The 23,404-nt window shown below is 41.6% G+C and overlaps 1 protein-coding gene and 1 long non-coding RNA gene across 2 annotated transcripts in view; one reads left to right on the top strand and one right to left on the bottom strand.

Annotated features, from left to right (window-relative positions):
* Positions 1–23,404, top strand: part of LOC115197785 (calcium-dependent secretion activator 2-like) — a 207,765-nt gene that overhangs the window by 36,870 nt on the left and 147,491 nt on the right. The window contains exon 2 of the mRNA XM_029759577.1: positions 1,938–2,051. Coding sequence (XP_029615437.1) covers positions 1,938–2,051 — 114 coding nt within the window. The remainder of the gene's footprint in view (positions 1–1,937; positions 2,052–23,404) is intronic.
* LOC115197022 (uncharacterized) lies at positions 18,750–23,306 on the bottom strand. Its single transcript, XR_003878952.1, has 2 exons — positions 23,043–23,306; positions 18,750–19,547 (listed from the first exon to the last, which is right to left on the bottom strand). It is a non-coding gene; the product is annotated as an uncharacterized LOC115197022 (long non-coding RNA).

Raw genomic sequence — 23,404 nt, 5'->3', positions numbered from 1 at the left:
CTGAAATGCAGTGGAAATGTTTTTGGGGGATTCAGTTCATTTGCATGACAAAGAGGGACTTTGCAATTAATTGCAATTCATCTGATCACTCTTCATAACATTCTGGAGTATATGCAAATTGCCATCATGCAAACTGAGGCAGCAGACTGTGAAAATTAATATTTGTGTCATTCTCAAAACTTGGCCACGACTGTACATGCCATTGGAAAATACACTCCCAAATAGGCATTGAATCACCTTTATAGAAACATTGTTAAACCTTCTCCTCGTCATGCAATCTGGAACACTATTTATCTACCACCTGTGTAATTAATTGAATGCATTATGCTGAATTATGAGCCTTGCTACGAACGTTCATAACGGATCATGGCTCCTAAACATTATACTGTTATTATGCTTGTTTGTGTAACTCTTCACAGTTACGCCCTTTTGACAGGTGATGCATCAATAACGTTTCCCACTGACACATTTGTCCCGCCATGAAATGGAGGGGACATCAAGAGAAGATTGATCTCTGTTTTGTGAAATCTGCCTGTTGAGTTTCAGTGCAATTTATGTTTGTACCTCTCTTAGAGGCTTTGTCCAGAGAACTGTATCCCTTGGATTGACCTGTTCTGTCAGACTCTTATTTCTCAATGAAGAGAGGCTGTTTGGTAGAGAGGTACCAATGAAGACAATGTCAGAGCACCTTGCTCCAGGGCTTCGTCACCCCATGTTAGACTCAAGTTGCAGTGCTTTGCGTCAAACTTTTCTAGAGGCCACCTATGGCAAGTACTTTTTCGGGCATGCACACACCCACTCTTTTTCCTCTCTCTCTCACGGACACACACACAAAAACACACGCTTTACAAAGAGCTAAGAGGCCAGGCGGATAAACATTGTCTTGATTTTCACACATGACCATCCCCAATAGAAGAGGCTATCACAATCAGGTTGCTAACAAAGTTTCCCCTTTTCATTGCAGTGCTTTCATTTCAGCTGACTCACTTTTGTCAGAGCATTCCTATTGAAAATGAGGAGATAAGACTTGGAGCTAAACCGTTTTTTTAAAGACTAGGAATAACAATGACTACTTGTACATCTGCATTCCTCCAGCTTGCTAGTAGCCACACAGTTGAAAGGCTAAACACACAAGTTGCTTAAGTTGCGGAAAACCAATTTTGGAACAAGGCTCCCCACACTGGGGCTGGAGGCGGGAGATAAGTCGCTGTCCACATTGTGTCAGTAAGAAACATCAATATTTATTTGATTTATGTTTTTGTAGCAGTCACAGTGCAGTCACAGTGCTACTGTCAATGGGAAGAAGACAGACTGCCTCTGCCCTCATTCATATGCAATGGCAGAGAAAGAGAAGGCTGCTATTTTATTATTTTTGGTTATGAAAACGACATGTTGGCAAAAAGTATTGCCTTAGGACAACAATAGTAATCATTAGAGAATCTCTGAATAAGAATGATAAGGACTGATGGTGTTTTTGAAATGGTTGCCTCACATTGTTTTGGGGGTTCTATTCTGGCAATGGTTTATTTTGGGAAATAGTTTATTCCACTTATTGCCATGATATAGCGAAGTAGATGCATCATTCCGTCAACACTATTGAATTGGTTGTCAAGCACCCAAAGCCTCTACCATGACTAAAAGGGAAACTGCAGAAAATATATAATAATTAAATTCCATTTAAAAGCATTTCAAGCACTTGGAGTCTTTTGTCACCGAGTAGTACTACTCCACAAATGGATTGAATGTGCCAAACAGAAAATAAAGGAAGACAATGACAAGGATTTTTTTTAAATTATTATTTTCCTTTCTGAATGAACGTATGCTCCTATTGTGCTTTCTTGAAGTCTCTACCATAAGGCCTACATGTTGGTGTTATAATAGCCAGTAATGACAGCTTATGTCAGTTTATAACAACACTGTTTCTCTCTCTCTCTCAGCTGAATAAGCAGCAGCTGCAGGCGGTAAAGGATCATTTCCAGGCCTTCCTGAACGGGGACACACAGATGGTGGCGGACGAGGCCTTTTGCAACGCCGTGCGGAGCTACTATGAGGCAAGAGCTCACCCACCTCACCCTTGCCCCTAAAATGACTAGCTTCCATTGTGGCATGCTCTACTGCCTGGAGCCCAGTGAGGGTTGCAATTCTCCAAAATACCACACTTGTTTGCCAAGCAGTTGTTCCTTTTAGCTGTACTGTCTAGCAGCTGTTCTTTAGAAGGGCCTTACCTCTTGTGTTTTTCAATTTTGCACGACTCATCCGTTCAACTTGTCAAAGAAAACTACAGGTGTCAGTGGTGCAATCTCAATAAACGAGACTTTTTAATCTTAATCTCAGTTATGTGGCCACCCTCACTCCCACACAGTCTGCCTGGAGATGGAGGAGGGTGAGAGGTCATTTCACTCATATGGGCAGTTTTGTAATTAATGTTATTGCAAGTGTCTGGTGAAAAGATTAGAAATCGATCAACTGATGCTAACAGTTTATGTGTGGGGGGGATTCTGAAGAGGAGGGTGCTCTCAAACACCTTTGCGCCATCTTTCTCAATATGTCTATCACTTTTTCATTTCCTTTTGATTTGTCTACTACTATCTCTTTCCATCACTCTCCTGAATTGTATTTTTTGTCCTTTTCTTTCCTCTTTTTCCCCCCTCTTTTGTATACTGTATTTGGGAGATTCCTCACGAAACTAGAACAACAACAAAAGACCTTGATTTTGGGGATTTTCACTAAATGTAATCGATAGAATGGTTATTTGGAGGAAGGATTGTTGACATACAGTGCCTTCAGAAAATATTCATACCTCTTGACTTATTCCACATTTTTGTTGTTACAGCCTGAATTTGTCTCACCCATCTACACACAATATTCCATAATGACAAATTTGAAACATGTTTTTTTACATTTTTGAAAATGCATTAAAAGTGAAATACAGAAATATCTAATTTACATTGGTATTCAGACACCTGAGTACATGCATGTTAGAATCACCGTGACTGGGAGTCCCATAGGGCGGCACACAATTGGCCCAGCGTCGTCCGGGTTAGGGGAGGGTTTGGCTGGCGGGGCTTAACTTGGCTTATCGCGCTCTAGCGACTCCTTGTGGTGGGCCAGGCGCCTGCAGGCTGATATCCGGTCGTCAGTTGAATGGCGTTTCCTCCGACACATTTGTGCGGCTGGCTTCCGGATGAAGGAGCGCTGTTTGGCGGGTCGTGTTTCGGGAAACGCATGACTCAACCTTCACCTCGAGCCCGTTGGGGATGAGACAAGATTGTAGTTGGATATCACAAAATTGGGGAGGAAAAAGAGGGGCAAATCTTTACTCCTGAACCTAATGTAGGCTTGCCATAACAAAGGGGTTAAATACTTTTTGACTCAACACATTTCAGCTTTTAATTTTGTAAAAATATAATAACACTTATGGGGTATTGTGTGTAGGCCAATGTCACAAAATCTCAATTTAATCCATTTTAAATTCAGGGTGTAATACAACAAAAAGTAAAGGGGTGTGAATACTTTCTGAAGTCACTGACATTTGTATTTTAAAGCATAATTGTGAAATAATTAATTGAAGTTGGAATATTTGTGACATTTTGGCCACGTTAGGGGAGGCTAATGTTTTATCTTGCTTTGTAGGTGCTACAAAGAAATAATTGGTGTCTAATGAAGCTTTACCTCTTGCTCTAATGTGACGTGCTCTATCATAATTAGTCATAAGTCGCGCTAGCTAATTAGCATAGCACATGCACATTTCGTGAAAAATATTGACTGCCTATTTTGGGATTAAAACAGAATTCACTAGAACAACATGTTTTCTAGCTAACCCAATTAGTTTGAATGTTCAAAGCCTCTGATGATAAGAAGATCCAACTTTCAAAAGAAGTCATTGGCTAGGTAACCAGCTGTTTTAGCTTGCTAGCTCACCCCTTTTTTCTCCCCAATTTCGTGGTATCCAATTGGTAGTTAGTCTTGTCTCATGGCTGCAACTCCCGTACGGACTCGGGAGAGGCGAAGGCCGGGAGCTGTGCGACCTCCGAAACACAACCAAGCCAAGCGCACTGCTTCTTGACACAATGCCCACTTAACCCGAAAGCCAGCCGCAGCAATGTGTCGGAGGAAACAAAAAACTTAACCTCGGGTCATTTTCTTTAAACAGCTGATCGGGGATATCTCCGGTGTAATTAGCTCTGTTGTGCTGAATTCTAACACTTGATGCACATATTATACATCGTTTTGAAGCCTAGAATATTCTCTTTTCAACCCTATATAGAGCTCAAAATGTTTGTTGGGGTCAATACGACTGATTTATTATGGAGCAGGTCACATATGAGTAGGGTCCGTTTATTTTCTGGCCAAATGAATATTTCCTATTAAATGACAAGATAAAAAAAAGAAGCAAGTAAAGGGTTGTTCCTCGTTTATTTGAATCTGAAATCAAACACATAAACAGTTTTTCCTTTTTTGTTTTCAGTGTCTAAAGGAAATGTTGTGTTTTTGATAATCAGTTCGGGTTCAATTAATATTCGGCTTCCTAACACAGAAAATTATAAATCTGTTGTTCTTAATGTTTTTGAACTGCATATGAAATTGAATAAACCGATAAATGTAATTTATAGATTTTTGGGTTTCTCATTCCAATTATTGACAATCACTGTAGTCGGTCATGTGATCAGTCCAAATTGGCCTAGGTCAGTGAGAGCCACTTCCACAACTTTTACAAGTTACAACCTTATGCACTTTAACCTGTAGCCTACATGCATCTTGTTGCATTTTGCACACATCCATCCTATTCTGTCCATTACATGTAATGTCGATTGATTGGCTATGCTGCAAAATTAATCAAATCTATTCATGTAAGTCAAAGATGGACAATGTTGCGTTTTTTTATTGTTGACAAAACGGACCACAGATCAAATGAATGCACTGAGCTGACTGTACAAAAAAGTTGAAAAAAACATAGATGACAAGGGAGATGTTTTGTGTGTAATCATTGATTTCTATTAATGAAAACGTTTGAGATGTGCTTATATTTCTCTGGTTAGAAGAATGTCTAAAACCAAGCCAAGGCTAAATTACACACGATGAGAATGGCCAGAGTTCTGAAAGTTTTAGGACTGACCTGGAGAATGTAAAATTACGACTTTGTATTTGAGCCGTGCAACCTGATGGCGTTCATACAGTACAGAAAGAATACTAAAAGAGTTTTGTTGCAGCACGGATCTTCGATCCAATTCGATTCCTATCGCCATTCACAAATGTCAGATTCCAACAGATGTGGCAACGGGGCATCCAGTGGGACAAACAGCTGCCCGGGGATCTGTCTGAACAATGGCGGCAGTGGTGTGAGAAGTTGCCAGTTTGAGTGAACTCACCATGACAAGACATTACGATGCAGCATTGGAGAACAAGTGTACTTCAAATGTGACCAAAGAGTTATGAATGTGAAAGCGCATTCTGTGTATCTGCATTCCTGCACATCATTCCAGGCACAGATAAAGATGGTGAGTGCGCAGTGACTCTGATTGCATCCAAGACCAGAGTAGCTCCACTGAAGAAAGTCACCTTACTCAGACTAGAGTTATTAGTTGCCTTGATAGGAGCAAGGCTTGGCAACTATATAGCCACTCATCTGAAGATGGAGAAAACGCAAATACATACAAATGCATACAACTAAACAGTGGAAACCCTTTGTAGAAAACAGAGTCAAAGAAATACAGAGCTTGACTGAACCCTTGAAGTGGAGACATTGCTGTGGAAAAGAAAACCCGGCGGATGCAGGCACTAGAGGGCCAATCAACTGAAAGAGTGCACAGGGCCACAGTGGCTAGAGTGCAGAAAGAAGATTGAACCCGAAGATGATGAAAAATCTAATGACAATGACTGTGAATGCAAGGTTGAAGACAAGCAAATCACAGTTCAAACAAATGTAACTGATTAACAGTGCATTTAGAAAAGTACTGTAGTTTGAGCAGAGTTCCACGAGTGACTGCATGGGTGCTAAGAATTGTAAATGTATCAAGAAAGGGGAAAAGGAGTATTATCCACAGGAGAAATCGCAGAGGCAGAGCGATACTGAATAAAGGTAACCCAGAACCAAGCTTTTTCTGACGAAAAGAAACCGTTAACGGGATGGGAGGTGGATCAACTTTCCAAAATCCGAGCTCTAAACCCATTCCTAGATTAGCATGGATTAGGAGGTGGACATCAAATGACCACTTGGAGTTATGACCAAAAGCATCCATTGATATTCCCTGCTAGGGGTGTGCTGACCTGACCTGGCCATACTCGTATTCTTTTCCGTAGATTGATAGTTGGATTGGATCAGATGATACACTTGATCGGAAAACACGGAAGTGTTTTAATATGCCTACGGTAACTAGGCTAGATGTTGTCAAAATACTGCACATTTATAGACCAAAAAATGAATATTAGGAGCAGCACGCAGAGGGGTGTGACTGTGTCCTGAACTTGCAGCGGGCAGACAAGTTTGCTGTCACTTAGTCAGAATGCGCATCAGTGGGTCAAATTTATTCCCTACCCTCGCCCCACTTGTTAGATGCAATGCACATTGATAGCTTTTAGCAAACGTCCTCACATTTTGATTTATCATAGTAGCAGGCTTACATGAGCCAGCAGCAATCTAAATGATCTGATCGAAACATGCAAGGAGAAGTGATCGAGTGGATGGAGAAATACAGCTTCACTCTATCCAATCAGAGCAGCAGAATCAATGTACAGCCCGCATTTCTCTTTACAGACAGGCAAACTAGCCAGTTGAGTTATTTAGACCACGTAGTACCTCACACTTGATTGAAAGATGTGCACTGGCACCTGAAAAATTGTTTTTTCCTGATCATGGATAATCTTCAAAAAATACTCAGATCATAATCGTATCTGAACAAATGTCCATATCCGTTAGTGCGAGAGAAAGTATAGTGCGAGAGAAAGTATAGATTGTAAAAGGGAGACAACTAACGTAATGAGTGGTGAACAATATGGTGCCGGAGGGGATGCCTGCTGTTTTACAGGCTCCTAACCAATTGTGCTATTTTGTGTTTTTTCATGTTCTCTAACTTATTTTGTACATAATGTTTCTACCACCGTCTCTTATAACCGAAAAGAGCTTCTGGATATCAGAACAGCGATTACTCACCTCAAACTGGAGAAAGATTTTTCTTTAACGAGTCGAGCTCAAAGGCTTATCTGCTGCTCTCGGACCAGCCCCAAATCCCTGTCATTCGCATGAAAAGAAGACGCCGACACAAGGGGTGCAGATGTGGGTGCCTTGTGAGAATTCATCTACGAGTGAGTAACCCGCCTCTACCATCCGTCCTATTGGCGAACGTGGAATCATTGGAGAATAAACTGGATGAGCTCTGTTCGAGACTATCCTGTCAACGGGACATAAACTGTAATATCTTATGTTTTCCCGAGTCGTGGCTGAAAGACAACATGGATAATATACAGTTGGCTGGGTTTTCCGTACATCAGCAAGACAGAACAGCTACCTCCAGTAAGACGAGGGGTGGTGGTCTGTCTACAGTGCATTCGGAAAGTATTCAGACCCCTTGACTTTTTCCACTATTTATGTTACAGCCTTATTCTAAAATGGATTAAATAAAATCCTAATCAATCTACACACATTACCCCAAAATGACAAAGCGAAAACCGTTTTTCAGAAAATGTTGCACATTTATTACAAATAAAAAAACTGATACCTTATGTAAATAAGTATTCAGATCCTTTGCTATGAGACTTGAAATTGAGCGCAGGGGCATCCTGTTTCCATTGATTATCCTTGTTGTTTTTACAACATGAATGGAGTCCACCTGTGGTAAATTCAATTGATTGAATATGATTTGGAAAGGCACACACCTGTCTATATAAGGTCCCACAGTTAGTGCATGTCAGAGCAAAAACCAAGCCATGAGGTTGAAGGAATTGTCTGTAGAGCTTCGAGACAGGATTGTGTCAAGGCACAGATCTGGGGAAAGGTAGCAAAACATTTCTTCAGCATTGAAGCATTCTTAAATGGAAGAAGTTTGGAAACACCAAGACTCTTCCTATAGCTGGCCGGCCAAACTGAGCAATTGGGGGAGAAGGGCCTTGGTCAGGGAGGTGACCAAGAACCCGAGTTCCTTTGTGGAGATGGGAGAACCTTCCAGAAGGACAACCATCTCTGCAGCACTCCATCAATCAGGCCTTAATGGTAGAGTGGCCAGACAGAAGCCACTCCTCAGTAAAAGACACATGAAAGCCTACTTGGAGTTTGCCAAAAGACACCTCAAGACTCTCAGACTATGAGAAACAAGATTCTCTGGTTTGATGAAACCAAGATGTAACTCTTTGGCCTGAATGCCAAGCGTCACGTCTGGCGGAAACCTGGCACCATCCCTACGGTGAAGCATGGTGGTGGCAGCATCATGCTGTGGGGATGTTTTTCAGCGGCTGGGGCTGAGACTGGAATCAAAGGAAAGATGAACAGAGAAAAGTACAAAAAGATGCTTGATGAAAACCTGCTCCACAGCACTCAGGACTTCAGACTGCGGTGAAGGTTCACCTTCCAACAGGACAGCAACCCAAATCGCACAGCTAAGACAACGCAGGAATGGCTTCGAGATAAGTCTGTGAATGTCCTTGAGTGGCCCAGCCAGAGCCCGGACTTCAACCAGATCAAACATAGAAAGTCCTGAAAATAGCTGTGCAGCGGCTCTCCCCGTCCAACCTGACAGGGCTTGAAAGGATCTGCAGAGAAGAGTGGGAGAAACTCCCCAAATATAGGTGTGTCAAGCTTGTAGCGTCATACCCAAGAAGACTCTAGGCTGTAATCGCTGCCAAAGGTGCTTCAACAAAGTAAAGAGTTTGAATACTCATGTAAATTTGATATTTCAGTTTTGTATTTTATATAAATTAGCTAAAATGTCTAAAAACCTGTTTTTGCTTTGTCATTATCGGGTATTGTGTATAGATTGATGGGGGGGTAAACGATTTAATCAATTTTAGAACAAGGCTGTAATGTAACAAAATGTGAAAAAAGTCAAGAGATCTGAATACTTTCCGAATGCACTGTATTTGTCAATAACAGCTGATGCGCAAAGTCTCGAGGTTTTGCTCGCCTGAAGTAGAGTACCTCATGATAAATTGTAGACCACACTATTTATCGAGAGTTTATTTCTATTTTTCATAGCTTTCTTTTACGAAGATTAGCTGCTGTCTTGGCAACAGCTAAGGGGGATACCCTAATAAATATAAATATAAATACCCACAAAACACCAGTCTCAACATCAACATAAAACGTAATCTGACAACAATTTTGTAGCACCTACAGAAGAAACATAATGGACCCATAAAAATGTGCCTAGTAAATCCAAAATGTTACATTTTCCAACTTATTTCTCAATTATGCTTTAAGATGCAAATGTAAAATATATGTACACTATCCTATGTTGAACAAAAATATAAATGCAACATGAAACAATTTCAATGAGTTACAGTTCATGTAAGGACATCAATCAATTTAAATCAATTCATTAGGCCCTAATCTATGGATTTTACATGACTGGGCAGGGGCACAGCCATGGGTGGGCTTTGGAGGGCATAGGTCAACCCACTTGGGAGCCAGGCTCACCTACTGGGGAGCCAGGCCCAGCCAATCAGAATGAGTTTTTCCCCACATAAAGGGTTTATTACAGACAGAAATACTCCTCAGTTTCATCAGCTGTCCGGGTGGCTGGTCTCAGACGATCCCTTAGCTGGCGTGGTTACACGTAGTTTGCGGTTGTGAGGCCGGTTGGACGTACTACTAAATTCTTTAAAACAACTTCGGAGGCGGCTTATGGTAGAGAAATTAACATTCAATTCTCTGGCAATAACTGGTGGACATTCCTGCAGTCAGAATGCCAATTGTACGTTCCCTCAAAACTTGACATCTATGGCATTGTGTTGTGTGACCAAACTGCACATTTTAGAGTGGCCTTTTATTGTCCCAAGCGCAATGTGCACCTGTGTAATGATAATGCTGTTTTATCAACTTCTTGTTATGCCACACATGTCAAGTGGATGGATTATCTCTTGGCAAAGAAGAAATGCTCACTAACAGGGATGTAAACAAATGTGTGCACAACATTTGAAAGAAATAATATTTTTGTGCTTATGGAAAATTTCAGGGATGTTTTATTTCATCTCATGAAACATGGGACCAACACTTTACATGTTGTGTTTATGTTTTTATCCAGTATATTAATAAAATGTAAGGAAAACCCCAAAATCATGGTCTTTTTTTGTTGTAGTTTTGTGACGAATCACCCATTTTACTCCTTTTACCTCAACTAACCTTTAACCCCACACATTGACTCGATACCGGTACGCCCTTTATATAGCCTCTTTATTGTTACTTTTTATTTAATTTTTTACTTTATGTAGTAAATATTTTCTTAACTCTATTTCTTGAACTGCATTGTTTTTTGGGGGCTTGTAACTAAGCATTTCACGGTAAGGTCTACACCTGTTGTGTTCGGCGCATGTGACAAATACATTTGTATTTGATTTGTCTATCTTTTTCTCCCTGCCCGTCTCTCTTTTGCAGTCTCTCCATCCTTTCTTTACCCCTTCCATTCCTCATCCCTCTCTCTGTTTTTCCATGTCTCCCTCTCATTTCTTCGTCTGAAGTGAGTTGTGCCTGTCGTACGTTATGAGATGGAGATCTTATCAGAAAAGCGGGCGTCTCAGCCTCTTTAATTGCAGTAGATGGGAAAGAAACCCATGGATGTATATGCCTCAGTCTTTGCATGGCTCACTATGTGATGTGTCTGAAAGTCTGTTTTTTCCCTCGGTGCACACGGCCTGTTTGCATAAGTGTGTGCTTGAGCGTTTTCATGTACTCAATATTGTTTCTATGGATATGTAGGGGAAATGTGTAGCTGGGAGTCGGCAGCACCAGCACTAGACCCCGCCACATATAATCAGTTCTAATGTGACCTCTGCCTGTCAGGTAATTAATTGGGCCTGATCAATAAAGTAACTTTGTCAATACACCGCAATGGCCTGTTTGCACCCCTGACAGTCCACCATTAATCTCTGTCTATTGATCACTTACTGCCCTCTAGTAGTCTCCATACGCTGACCCACCAGAGAGAGTGTGTGTGTGTGTGTATATATATATATATATCACACACATCTCTCTGCTTACCATTTACACCAAGACCATGTTGGTTGAAAGTCAGTATTACCGATAGGTTTATTAAAAGAGCACTTACTTATTGGGAGCAGCAAGCAGTGAGCCGACATTACTTTTTTTCTTTATATTGGCACTTTTTGTTCAGCTGCTGTACAAAAGTTGGATGTGCGCAAAACCCTCACTTATCATTTATACATCCCTTCTTAGTGGTGGTTTATGATGCTTTATTTCTCATGAACTGTTATTAATTGTATTTGTAATTTATTTAACCTGTATTTTATCAGGGTTACTGAGACCTAGATCTCTTTTACAGATGAACCCTGAAATTACATAAGTACACACATCAAATGCAAGGAGAAAGAAAATAGTAAAAAAGAAAATGTATAATGTATCAGTAATAAGGTAATGACGTGTAGGAGAAGCATAGACATAGTAAAATGTGGATGACTGGAGGAAGAGGGGAAAGAGAGGAGTTAGGAGAATGACAGGTGATGAAGGAGAGAATGATGGTTAGCATAGAGAAATAAGGGGTGTGGAAGAGGAGAGGAAAGGCAAGTAACTGGTGAGAGAGCTGAAAAATAGGGACTGAAAAGAGACAGAAACAAGAGGAGAACAGTGCCTTTAGAAAGTATTCATACCGCTTGGCTTATTCCACATTTTGTGTTACAGCATGAATGCAAAATGGATTACATAGATTTCTTTTCACCCATCTACCAAAATACCTCATAATGACAAGTTGAAAATGTATTGAAAGGAAATACAGAAATATATAATTTACCTAAGGATTCACACCCGAGTCAATACTTTGTAGAAGCACCTTTTGGCATCGATTACAGAGTTTTTTTTTTTTTTTTTTAGATAAGTCTCTTAAAAAAATAATTCAAATTCTGTCAAATTGGTTGTTGATCATTGCTAGACTACCATTTTCAGGTCTTACCATAGATTTTCAAGTAGACTCTCAGGAACATTCACTGTCTTCTTGGTAAGCAACTCCAGTGTAGATTTGGCCTTGAGTTTTAGGTTATTGTTCTGCTGAAAGGTGAATTAATTTCCCAGTGTTTGGTGGAAAGCAGACTGAACCAGGTTTTCCTCTAGGATTTACCTGTGCTTAGCTCTATTCAATTTATTTTTTATTCTGAAAAAACTCCCCAGTCCGTTACAAGCATTTACAAGCATACCCATAACATGATGTAGCCACCACTATGCTTGAAAATATGGAGAGCAGAACTCAGTAATGTGTTGTATTGGATTTGCCCCAAACATAACACCTTGTATTCAGGACAAAAGTTAAATGCTTTGACACATTTTTTGCAATATTACTTTGGTGCCTCGTTGCAAACAGTATGCATGTTTTGGAATATTTTTATTCTGTACAGGCTTTCTTATTTTCACTCTGTCGATTAGGTTAGTATTGTGGGGTAACTACAATGTTGTTGATACATCCTCTGTTTTCTCATCACAGCCATTAAACTCTGTAACTTGTGTTAAAGTCACCATTGGCCTCATGGCGAAATCTCTGAGCGGTTTCCTTCCTATCCAGCGACTGAGTTAGGAAGGACACCTGTATCTTTGTAGTGACTGGGTGCATTGATACACCATCCAAATTGTAATTATTAATTTCACAATGCTCAAAGGGATATTCAATGTCTGATATTTTGTATATTTCTTTTGCCATCTACCAATAAGTGCCCTTCTTTGCAAGGCATTGGAAAACCTCCCTGGTTTTTGTGGTTGAATCAAGCTGTCTATGAATCCAGAGAATCTTTGCCACAAACGAGGGACCCTGCTGTCCTCTGCAGCAGTCAATTCCACACCTGTTTCTCTGGTGGCTTCGTAGGACAGAGTGGGAGCATGGTGGTGTTATGGCAGCTCCTGCAAGCATCTGTTTGCTTTGATATGGGTTTCAGAGCGAACATTCTTAACGTGGCATGAAAGTGGATTTACTTTCACTGAGGGGGCGTGCAGAGAGGAGAGTGGCACTGATTTTGTATGGGTGATTCTACAGAAGTGGTGCAAATTGCAGTCCCACCCCAAAAGAAAACCATACCAAAAAAACTGTTAAGTCTCCAAACTTAGGACATTTATTTACATCATGTTATGTTCTAATTCAATCCAAGGCAATAACAAACATATATTGTTAAATTAATATATTACAAAGTCATTGTTTATACAGTTATTTCTATTGAGGTGACTGTCCCACGCCCTGACTTAAAATTCATGTTTGAAAATAAATAAAACATTCAATAATTAATTGCTTTAACACTATTATTTCAATAGAACATCTTGAGTTGTTCTATTATTACATTGAAAGATACTGATCTAAATAGTAGTTTTGTTTATTTGTAATCATCTTTCTCAAATGCTGTCCCACCTTCTGTGTTTCGGTAGTCACATCAAATTAAGACTATAGAATGAATGTGCCTACTAGGTGATGGGATTGCACCTCCCTCCTGCATGGCCACATGGTGAGTAGTTTGTCTGAAAACATTTGGGGAAATTAATGATCAAGCTGGTAAATCATGTATTTTTAAGAACATCTAATATCTGAAGAAATATCTAAAGTACGGTTTTGTGACTGGGATGTGGCAATCTCCATTTTAATCTTGCATGCGCCATGCTCTACCAACTGAGCTACAGAGGACCACCATGTGACGGGATGAAGTTAGACCCAGGTGCAGAGAAGAGACCAGACGAGGAGTCAGTGGTTAAGGATAAACAAACAAATACTTTACTGAGAAACAGTAGCCGCAGGATCACAGTACACTAGAAAAACAACAAACACTAAGTCTCAAACTCACTCAGGAAACAAACGCACATGGTACACAATTCATGCTTCTGCAAAGGACAACAGAAAACACACCTCTTAACGGGGAAATCATAATGAGTGAATAGGACATACCTGAATGTCATTAATGTCTCTAAGACGGTCTCTGCCGCCCTCTGGTGACAGGTGGAACCATGAAAGTATGCTGGCCTGGGTGGAGACAAAACAGCGGAGTAACTTCTCCAGCGCCTGGTTGGCCCGCTCTCTGTTTGCCCGTTCGACTGTGGGTGGAACCCCAAGGAGAGACTCACCGACTCCTCCCTGTTGGGGCCGAAGGCTTTCCAATACCATGTGACAAACTGGGGCCCACGATCCGAGACAATGTCCTGGGGAGGTCCGTGTAGTCGAAAGACATGGGTAATCATGATCAGTGTGCAACCCTGTGATAAAATCTATGGACAGGTGGGACCAGGGCCGGATGGGGAGAGTTTGGAGCAACCCAGCCAGTCGCTGTCATGAGGACTTGCTTTGGGCACAGGTGGAACAGGCCGCAACAAAGGATCTCACATCCGCAATCATGTTGGGCCACCAGAATTTCTGCCTCAGGAAGTCCAATGTCCGATTAACCCCTGGATGCCCAGTTAATTCAGAGGAGTGTCCCCATTGTAGCACTCGAGAACAGGCTGATCGCGGAACATGGTCAGGTTCTTGGGTCTGGGCTTGTCATACCGTGGTCTCTATACTCCGTAACACGGGAACCATTAATCCGGGAGCTGGGGATGATGGGCTCGGAGTCCATCTCCTTGTTAAAGACATCGTGTTGGCGGGATGGGGCATTAGCTTTCTGATTCTTGGATCACGTGCGATAGGCTAGAGTGAAGTTGAACCTGTTAAAAAACAGAGCCCACCTATCCTGGCGAGCATTCAACCTCCTGGATTCTTGAATGGAGAGCAAGTTATTTTGGTCCGTCCAGATCAAGAAAGGATGAGGTGCCCCCTCCAACCAGTGTCTCCACCCCTCAAGGGCCCACTTGAGTGCCAAGAGCTCCCGGTTGCCTACATCATAGTTGTGTTCTGCTGGCGAGAACTGCTTTGAAAGGCACGCGGGTGCATTCTCTTGTCCCCCTCGTTCCGCTGTGGAAGGACCACCCCTGCTCCGGTATCCAAGGCGTCAAACTCTACCACGAAAGGACGAGTTGGATCAGGATGAATGATCCGGAGGTGAAACATCCATTGAGCTCCATGAATACCCTGTCAGCCCCTGGGGTCTAAACAAAACGGGTCTGGGACTTGCGGGTTAGGGCTGTGAGAGTAGCTGCCACTGCACCAAAGTTGCCTAGAAAACACCTGTAAAAATGGGCAAACCTGAGGGACCGCTGGACTTGTTTAAGTGAGACGGGGCCAGTCAGTGACTGCCCTGACCTTAACAGGGTTCATTTGGATACCGGCGGTAGAGATGTGGCCCAGGAAAGAGACTTGGGATACATGGAACTCGTTGAGGTAAACAATGTCGTTGAGGTAAACATAGACGAACCGATTCAACATATCCCTAAGAGTGTCATTGACCTATGCTTGGAAGACTGCCGGTGAGTTCGATAATCCGAATGGCATGACTAAATACTCAGAGGCCACTAGGGGTGTTAAAGGCAGTTTTCCATTCATCTCCCTCCATGATTCTCACCAGATTGTAAGCTCCAAGGTGGCGGACATCTGGGGTAGGGGGTAACGATTCTTAATCGTTATCCTGTTCTGCCCTCAGTAGTCGATGCAGGAACGCAGACCTCCGTCCCTCTTTCCCACAAAGAAGAACCCTGCACCAGCTGGGGATGTTGAGGAGCGAATAAAACCTGCCTCCAATGACTCCCGGATGTAATTGTCCAAAGCTGGGTAGGAAGGAGTTCTATGGCGCAGTCGTATGGACGATGAGGGAGGGTGGCAGCTTGCCTCTTACTGAAGGCCTCCCGGAGGTCGAAGTATTCGGGAGGGAGAGCAGAGAAGTCTTGGTCTTCAATGGATGCAGGGGGACGGTTGTCGGAAAAGATTTGGCATGGGTCCACAGATCCTCAAAGTTCTACAGCTGCACCATCGAGAGCATCCTGACCGGTTGCATCACCGCCTGGTATGGCAACTGCTCGGCATTTGACCGTAAGACGCTACAGAGGGTAATGCGTACAACCCAGTACATCACTGGGGCCAAGCCTCCTGCCATCCAGGACCTATATAACAGGCGGTGTCAGAGGAAAGACCATAAAATTGTCATAGACTTTTCTCTGCTACCACACGACAATAGCTTCTACCCCCCAAGCCATAAGACTGCTGAACAATTAATCAAATGGCCACTGGACTATTTACATTTACATCCCCCACACCATTTATTTTGTACACTGCTGCTACTCGCTGTTTATTATCTACTGTATTCATAGTCACTTCACCCCTACCTACATGTACAAATTACCTCAACTAACCTGTACCCCCACACACTGACTCGGGACCGGTACCCCCTGTATATAGCCTCGTTATAGTTTTGATTGTGTTACTTTTTAGACATTTTTACTTTAGTTTGGTAAATATTTTTAACTTCTTTCACTGCACTGTTGGTTAAGGGCTTGTAAGTAAGGTCTACACTTGTATTCGGCGCATGTGACAAATAAAGTTTGATTTGATTTGAAACCCGGGAAAACTAGAAAACAGTAACTGGAAACAGACAGGAGCAAGGGGAAAAACACTGGTAGGCTTGATGAACAAAACAAACTGGCAACAGACAAACAGAGAACACAGGTTTAAATACACTGGGGATAATGGGGAACATGGGCGACACCTGAAGGGGGGTGGAGACAAGCACAAAGACAGGTGAAACAGATCAGGGTGGGACAGATTTGTGCAAATGTTGTAGTTACTCACACATTCCTCAATTTAGGATTTTGCCACATGTATAAGCACTTTGTTACAACTGCTGATGTAAAAATGGCTTTCTTCAGTCACATTTTACAAAGTCGTTTGCAACAGCCGGGAGTCACCTTGAAGCCATGTTGGCTAGGTGAAAGCCTCTTTGATTATAACAGGAGACCTTGAGAGGAAGAATGCAGTTCATGATGGAGAACATATTTAACTATTACATAGCAGTAGTGTAAGGACAGTCACTTGGAGACAAGAAGCAAGTACAGGGAGTGAACATTTAATTGATAAACAGACATGAAATGGGACAGGAGAGTGTCTGGACATGAAAAACATAACGACATCAATGCTGGCACGGGAATGAAACAGAGGAATAGACAGATATAGGGAAGGCAGTCAAAACGTGAAGGAGTACAGGTGAGTCCAATGAAGTGCTGATGTGCGTAACAGGTGTGCGTACTGATGGGCAGCTTGGTGCCCTCGCGCGCCAGGGAGGGGAATGGGAGCAGGCGTGACAAGTAGGGCATGAGGGACGCATTTGTGTTCAAGCAGCTTAGAGGATTAGATCACAGACAACAGTACATGAACTCGTTCAGTAATGAGTGATTTGTCCGAGATTTATAGCGAAAGATTCTGTCAATGCATCCCTTTCACTCTCCCCTCCTTCTCTCTGTGTGTGATCTGAGTACTGATGGACTTCAGCTTGTCTGGGGTGATCTTGAGGGAATCCTCACACTGGAATCCTGTGCTTCTGTCTCTGAATGATTGGGATGGGAACTGTAAAACAGGACTACTGTAGCAACTAAATACCAGAACTACTGCAGCAACTAAATACCAGGACTACTGCTGCAAATAAACATAACACATGACGTGTGGGTTCATCATGTGCATTGCAGGTTGTTCAGGCTCATCTTTCAAACCATTAGCTGTTTTTCTGATGATTGTCTGACTAACCTTGTCGTGAACCAGGCTTCCCTATGGCAGAAATCAGCTAAAGAGGGGTCAGATCCCGGTGTAAATCAGTGGTGCCATAAAACACGTCAAACCAATCAAATGCCTTGCTTGGGTGGAGCTCCAAAGGTTCCACCAGATTAGTGTTGTAGGAGCTACAGTGCGTGAGGACAAAAAATGTCAACAAAACGAGCACTGGTGACAAAACATTTTAGAACGTTTACAGCACGCTGGTTTTCACAGCATTTCTCTGTAATTTTGAGATTAGCTAAATCTGCAGCAAGAGGGGAGAAATGGGCGACAATTGTGGCCATATCAATATATTAAAAAAATTAAGTGATATTTGGCTGTAAAGGCTAGCATGAGGGACAAAGTAGCTAGCCGCAATAAGGTTCGTTTTGAGAAAAGTCAGCTAACCTTGTAAGCTACCTAGATATAACTTACTAGCTAGTTCAATTTCGCTCACAATTATAAAGCCAACAGAATGTTAATAAAAGCAGCATATTATTGACCTAAAATGTTAGCTGTTTTAGGCCAGTCGCTAGCTTATCCAGGGTCAGTGATACATAGTTGCTCTATCTATGGGAACAACTACAATAATTTTGCAAACAACGTTGCTAAAATGAATGTAATAAAATAAAATTAACCTCAAATGTTACCTGTAATGCTCATCTCCTGTAGTCTAATTGTCATCACCTTATTTTCATACTGTACCTAAATTACTTTTAAATTGAGTACATATAGCTCAACATGTAAATAATGTGAGTTTAGCCATTCTCTGCTTCAGATGACAGATGCCCATACAGCCAGTAATGCCATCATACTGTACTGTAGGCCTATGGCTACATTGGTGATGGATGCTTTATGATAAGCTGCAAAATAGATTCACATAGCTGATATACTGCAAGAGAGTGACAATCAAATAAAACAGATTGCCGATCTTATACTAGACAAGAAGGAAACCACTGGGAAGGATCTCGTTTATCAACTCGACGTTCATGATTCTCATTAGAAAACAGTCTAGGACTTGGTATATAAGTGCCACAGTTTTTTAAATATGATCATCATTGTTTTAAAACCATTACTTAATGGACAACATTTAAGATTTGAAAAGGAAACGAAAAGGAAATGTTCATTTGAGAATACAACACAGACACATTAGAGACAGAACCCCTTCCCCTCTATATTACAGGATTGACGTGATTAATCAACATTGACACTAGTTCATTTTGAATAATGGTTTAACAATTAAAACAAGATTAAACAGTTCACTTCAAAATGTACAAATAAGCTAACTCGTATGTAAAGATTAGACATATTAGTCTAAACAACAATAGATAATTGAGTAGTAACAAGTAGGCTATTATTACTAAAGCATCATTTCAGGTGAACAAAACGAACGACATACCAGTGGTGGCCAATCTTGCTCCACTGATCCCGGATCTACTGGGTGAGCAGATTTCTATTCCAGCTCAGCAATCGCACACTTGATTGTCAACTAATTCGATTTTACAAGTTGAATCAGGTCTGTTATTGCAGGGCTGAAACAGAACCCTGCACACCCAGCAAAACTCCAGCAGGGTTGGCCTGCTCCAATTGTAATAGGTTTATATATTGTGTGTGATGTTTAACTGTATTTTTGTATACAACATTTTCTAACATAGGCCAACACATGCAGTATAACCCATGGCATATGGGATATACCCTTAGTCTCTTGGGACATTCAATGGGACCTCTCTCCATCTGCAAACAGGCTTTCCACATCTGAGGACAGAAAACATCACAAAGAAACAGGGCTCATTATACTCAAATTAGCACTGAATATTATGTTGCTATTATCTCGCTGTCCTCAAAGTTTTCCCCTCGGGACTGGAACTGGAGAATATTTTCATAATGTCCTCCCACAAAAGGACCTGCCCTATACAGTAGCCTACTGTCTCCCTTTACTGACAGCTGGAGCTCCAATTTCACCCTCTTCCATGGCTGTTATCTACAAAATAATTTAGACGGTTTTTAATTTACAATGATTACATTAAGATAGCTAGCTAATAGGAAGTTAGATAGCTGATTACATATAATTCACTTAGCTAAACAGTGTGTTTAGCTAGCTAGCAGCTCAGTTGAGTTAGCCTACAAAGTCGCCAACTGTATTTCATCTATTCAAAAATGTATTTACTTACTTGAATAGATTCTCCCACTGCCTCTGTTTTTGGGGCCTTTACAAAAACGAAATAATGGGCAATCTTCACAATATTTTAGGTGGTAGCAAAGCGCAGGCAGCAGCAATGTGGATGAATGGAGACAAGGAAAAAAGTGTGTTTGACACCAGAGTGGTTTAAAACATGTTGTGACGTTTGACTTTACTAGCGTTATCCACTTTCAATAGATATAAATTGCAGACTGTTGGCCACACTTGATAACTTGAAAACTAACACTTGAAACTAGCATAGGCAACAACTACCTGGATTGAAAACAGTGACGCACATAACACACAGCACCCCTTCTTGGAGCATGTCGGGGGAGGGTTCTTGAAATGTAACATCCAAACAAAATCTTGCTGCTGGGAGCCAGAGGACCATTCAAACTGTTTTTTTGCAATACAAAAGTTTCCAGACCTCCAAGGGAGGCGTGACAAAGACGTGATTTTGGAGGTATGGCAACGTGAGACTGAATAATAATTGATATCCTCCATAAATCAAAAGAGATTTCTTCTGCTACATCTGAATCCGACATACCACCTTTGTCTCTCTGCTTCCCCTACCTTAGTCATGTGAATGTCACACCCTGATCTGTTCACCTTTCTTTGTGCTTGTCTCTACCCCCCCCCCCCCAGGTGTCGCCCCATTATCCCGTGTATTTATACCTGTGTTCTCCGTTTGTCTGTTACCAGTTCGTCTTGTCAAGGCTACCAGCATTTTTCCCGTACTCCTGTTTGCTCTCTAGTCCCTGTTTTCCCGGTTTTGACCATTCTGCCTGCCCTGAGCCTGCCTGCCGTTCTGTACCTTGTGACACTGCCCTGGATTACTGACCTCTGCCTGCCCTGTCTGCATCTGGGTCCTGAGGTCTGATAGTGAAGAGATAATCAGACAGCAGATGCAATATTAAACCTATATATTCAGCATGTTTTGAATAGTTTGTCCGGCAGAGCTTGTATACATATTTCTCAGACCCAAAGCATGCCCTGGGTAGTCATATCTTTCCCTCTCTCTTTCCCTCTTCATGGCCTGTTTATTGCACAGAGGTTCTCAATCGCATTACTGTTTGTCTGCCTGTAAAAACAGCACAGCTCTCAGGGCATTGGCTTTGAAGGCTGAGAGAGCTGTAAGTAAAAACATTTTTGTTCAAATCTCGTCTCTCTGGGGTCCCCTCTATTCAATAGTTTCTCCTGCGCCTCCCTTTATTTGCCTCTCTCCTTTAATTTCCTCGTAAGTCTCTCTTCCTTTCTCCCTCACTCTCACCATTTTGTCTTTTGTTTGTCTCTCACTTGCTCTCTGTGTCTCTCTCACACGACAAGTGTTTGTTCTACTGTAAAGTAGACGTGACCATCGCGCAGCAGGAGTCCACTATCTCTCAGACCGCCAGGAGAAGGGAACACTGTCCGCCTCCCGTTTTAATATTTGATGAGGAAAATCAGAGCATGAAAGTCGCAGTGTTTGCCGCCGCATCCCAGATTGTGGCATATCATCCTTCTGTGTCTTACTTGGAAATCTGCACAGTCACATTTCAGTTTTCGACAATTGAAATGGTAGCATCTTGCTTTGTACCTAAGGCCGGTGTGTTAAACAACCTGCCAGACAGAACAATTATCTGTGTACGTGTGCCAGTCTATTGGGTTTTCTTGTCTCTGGATTTCCTCCTGCAGCCTATGAAATATTTTTGTTGGAATTTTGGCCACTCACTCTATAAGACAGAGGTTAGGTTAGGGCAGGGAGGAGGAGGCCTGAGATTTAAATATTGTATTATTCCATCAAGCCATGGCATCAAATAGAGCTGACACTTAGAAGTTAGAAAAAATGTGTCCCTTCACAATGATACAATAATGCAAAATACAGATTGTTTAAAAAGCACATTATGGACCACTCATTGAGTATTGAGAGACAAAACAATCATGGTCAAACAGGGTACAGGCATCCTCTATAATACATTACATCATCTATACACATGTATGCATCTTTTTTTTTAAGCACAGTGGATAAAAGGATAATTAGGCACTTAAAAAGAAACAGAGGATAATGTCAGGCTTTGGCGCTGCCAGTTACATTATTGTTACCTGACAAAATGTCACAAATTAATTTTTATTTGGGCTGGACAGTTGACAAAAATGATCTGTAATTTTGTTTTAAAGCAAGGCATGAGCTTTAGTTTCAATGGAACCGTCGTTATAAAAAGTACATACACGTTTTTCTAAGGGAGTGTTTATGTATCAACCAGTCTCAATGGCGAGATGGGCCACTACACATCTAAATTTAGCAAAAGGGTTTAGATAAATATTGCTTGGTTAAAACGGTATGTCATAGGGTTCTGTCCCAAAAGTTAATGTAAAAAGGCACTAGGTGCACAGTTTGCTACTTTCAGGTTTGTTTATTAGTTGGTACCACTTTAGTTCATTGCGCTCTAAAATTGCGATTCAATCCAGCAAAATCTCTGCCAATTTATTTTAACATATAGCCACTGGTGATGCCATCTCGTTTTCCAGACCATATCGCCTTGAATATCAGAATTTGGCATGTTTTTTTTTACCCACACCAAGGTAAAATCTGATTCTACAGGCATGGTTAAAAACAGAATTAACACAAGTATAATTTCTGTGCCCCCATACTCCTGCAGCCTATGTAATAATAACTAGCACCAACGTTTCAAACAGTTTAGTGAAGCATTTAAATGGTAGGCCACCCATGGCTTTACACTTTGCAATGATTGCACCAAGGGCACAATTTGCATGGTCAGCTATGTACTTAAAGGAAAGATTCACCAATGTTTTTATGTTATATTGTTTTTGTGCATCTCTGAGCGAGAGATGCACAGGGTTAATTTCATGTTTTCATGTGTATCTGAGCTATTGTTGTTCAAGCAGGCAGAAATTCGGCCGGTATGACGTAGCATTGCGATAAAGCCGCTCTCTCACTATGCTGGAAGTTAATAGGAATATGACTTTTAGATCGTGAAAACGTCTATCATACATGTCAGATTTCAATACTGACTGATGTCATAACGAGGGAGGTTGTCTTCTCACGAATCATATTTTTGTAATATACCAACCTCGAGAATTGTGTAATTTAACAGAAGGTCCACCACATTTCTCCTATTTGTCTGCCTCTTCGGTCCAGGGTGCATTGCATGGTGCCGTTGCATGGCCATTACGAATGTCAGACTCCACTCTGTGAGGCACATCGATCTGCCGGTTGAACATGGTGAGATTTAAGACTCCTAAATTGATAGTGGCGTTTGTTTTTACAGCTAACTTGCTACTTCACATGCTGATATTGACTTTGGTATTGTGTGTAGCTTCGTTTGCTTGCTCGCCAGCCAGCCCATAGAGAGAGCACTGGATTGTGGGGTTTGTAGTCAACCTGAGCTGCAACAGGTTTCCATAACGATTTTCACATGTTGCTACCAACCTT

This window comes from Salmo trutta, chromosome 7, assembly GCF_901001165.1.
Source record: "Salmo trutta chromosome 7, fSalTru1.1, whole genome shotgun sequence".
Taxonomy (NCBI): Eukaryota; Metazoa; Chordata; class Actinopteri; order Salmoniformes; family Salmonidae; genus Salmo; species Salmo trutta.
The sequence above is the reverse complement of the archived record's forward strand: the minus strand, read 5'-3'. Positions and strand labels throughout refer to the sequence as shown.